This window comes from Penaeus monodon, chromosome 22, assembly GCF_015228065.2.
Source record: "Penaeus monodon isolate SGIC_2016 chromosome 22, NSTDA_Pmon_1, whole genome shotgun sequence".
Lineage (NCBI taxonomy): Eukaryota > Metazoa > Arthropoda > Malacostraca > Decapoda > Penaeidae > Penaeus > Penaeus monodon.
Window position 1 is genome coordinate 43698291 of NC_051407.1, and position 335 is coordinate 43698625.

Genomic DNA, 335 nt, shown 5'->3' on the forward strand with positions numbered 1-335 from the left:
CAACTTACCTAAATCTGTAACAATTTTCTCATCCTGCTGGTCCTTGTAACCAGTAAAAAGGACTTTGGGCCGTACATCAGCCTGTTGCTGCCTTTGTGATGGTGACCACAGGATACCCTTGCTATGTGGTGAGCCCTGTTATAAATAGCATAACAAAGAGAAAAAATCTGCATGAGCTTCAGGAAGAAATCAGTCTTTCAAAATGTTGAGTATAAAGTCAGCAACAGTAAGTGAAATTCCACAAAGAAATCATGTTAACACCTATTTTTTGATACACAATATGAAAAAGATAGTCTATACAACGTACAATATGCTTCAAAATTTAATGTCCAGTG

The 335-nt window shown here is 36.7% G+C and overlaps 1 protein-coding gene across 1 annotated transcript in view; it reads right to left on the bottom strand.

The window, feature by feature from the left end:
- The window catches only part of LOC119587452 (mediator of DNA damage checkpoint protein 1-like), a gene marked incomplete in the record, with an annotated part of 12774 nt that overhangs the window by 10471 nt on the left and 1968 nt on the right, over positions 1-335 (bottom strand). Inside the window, 1 exon segment of the mRNA XM_037936180.1 lies at positions 9-135. Within this exon segment, the coding sequence (XP_037792108.1) occupies positions 9-135 (127 nt within the window).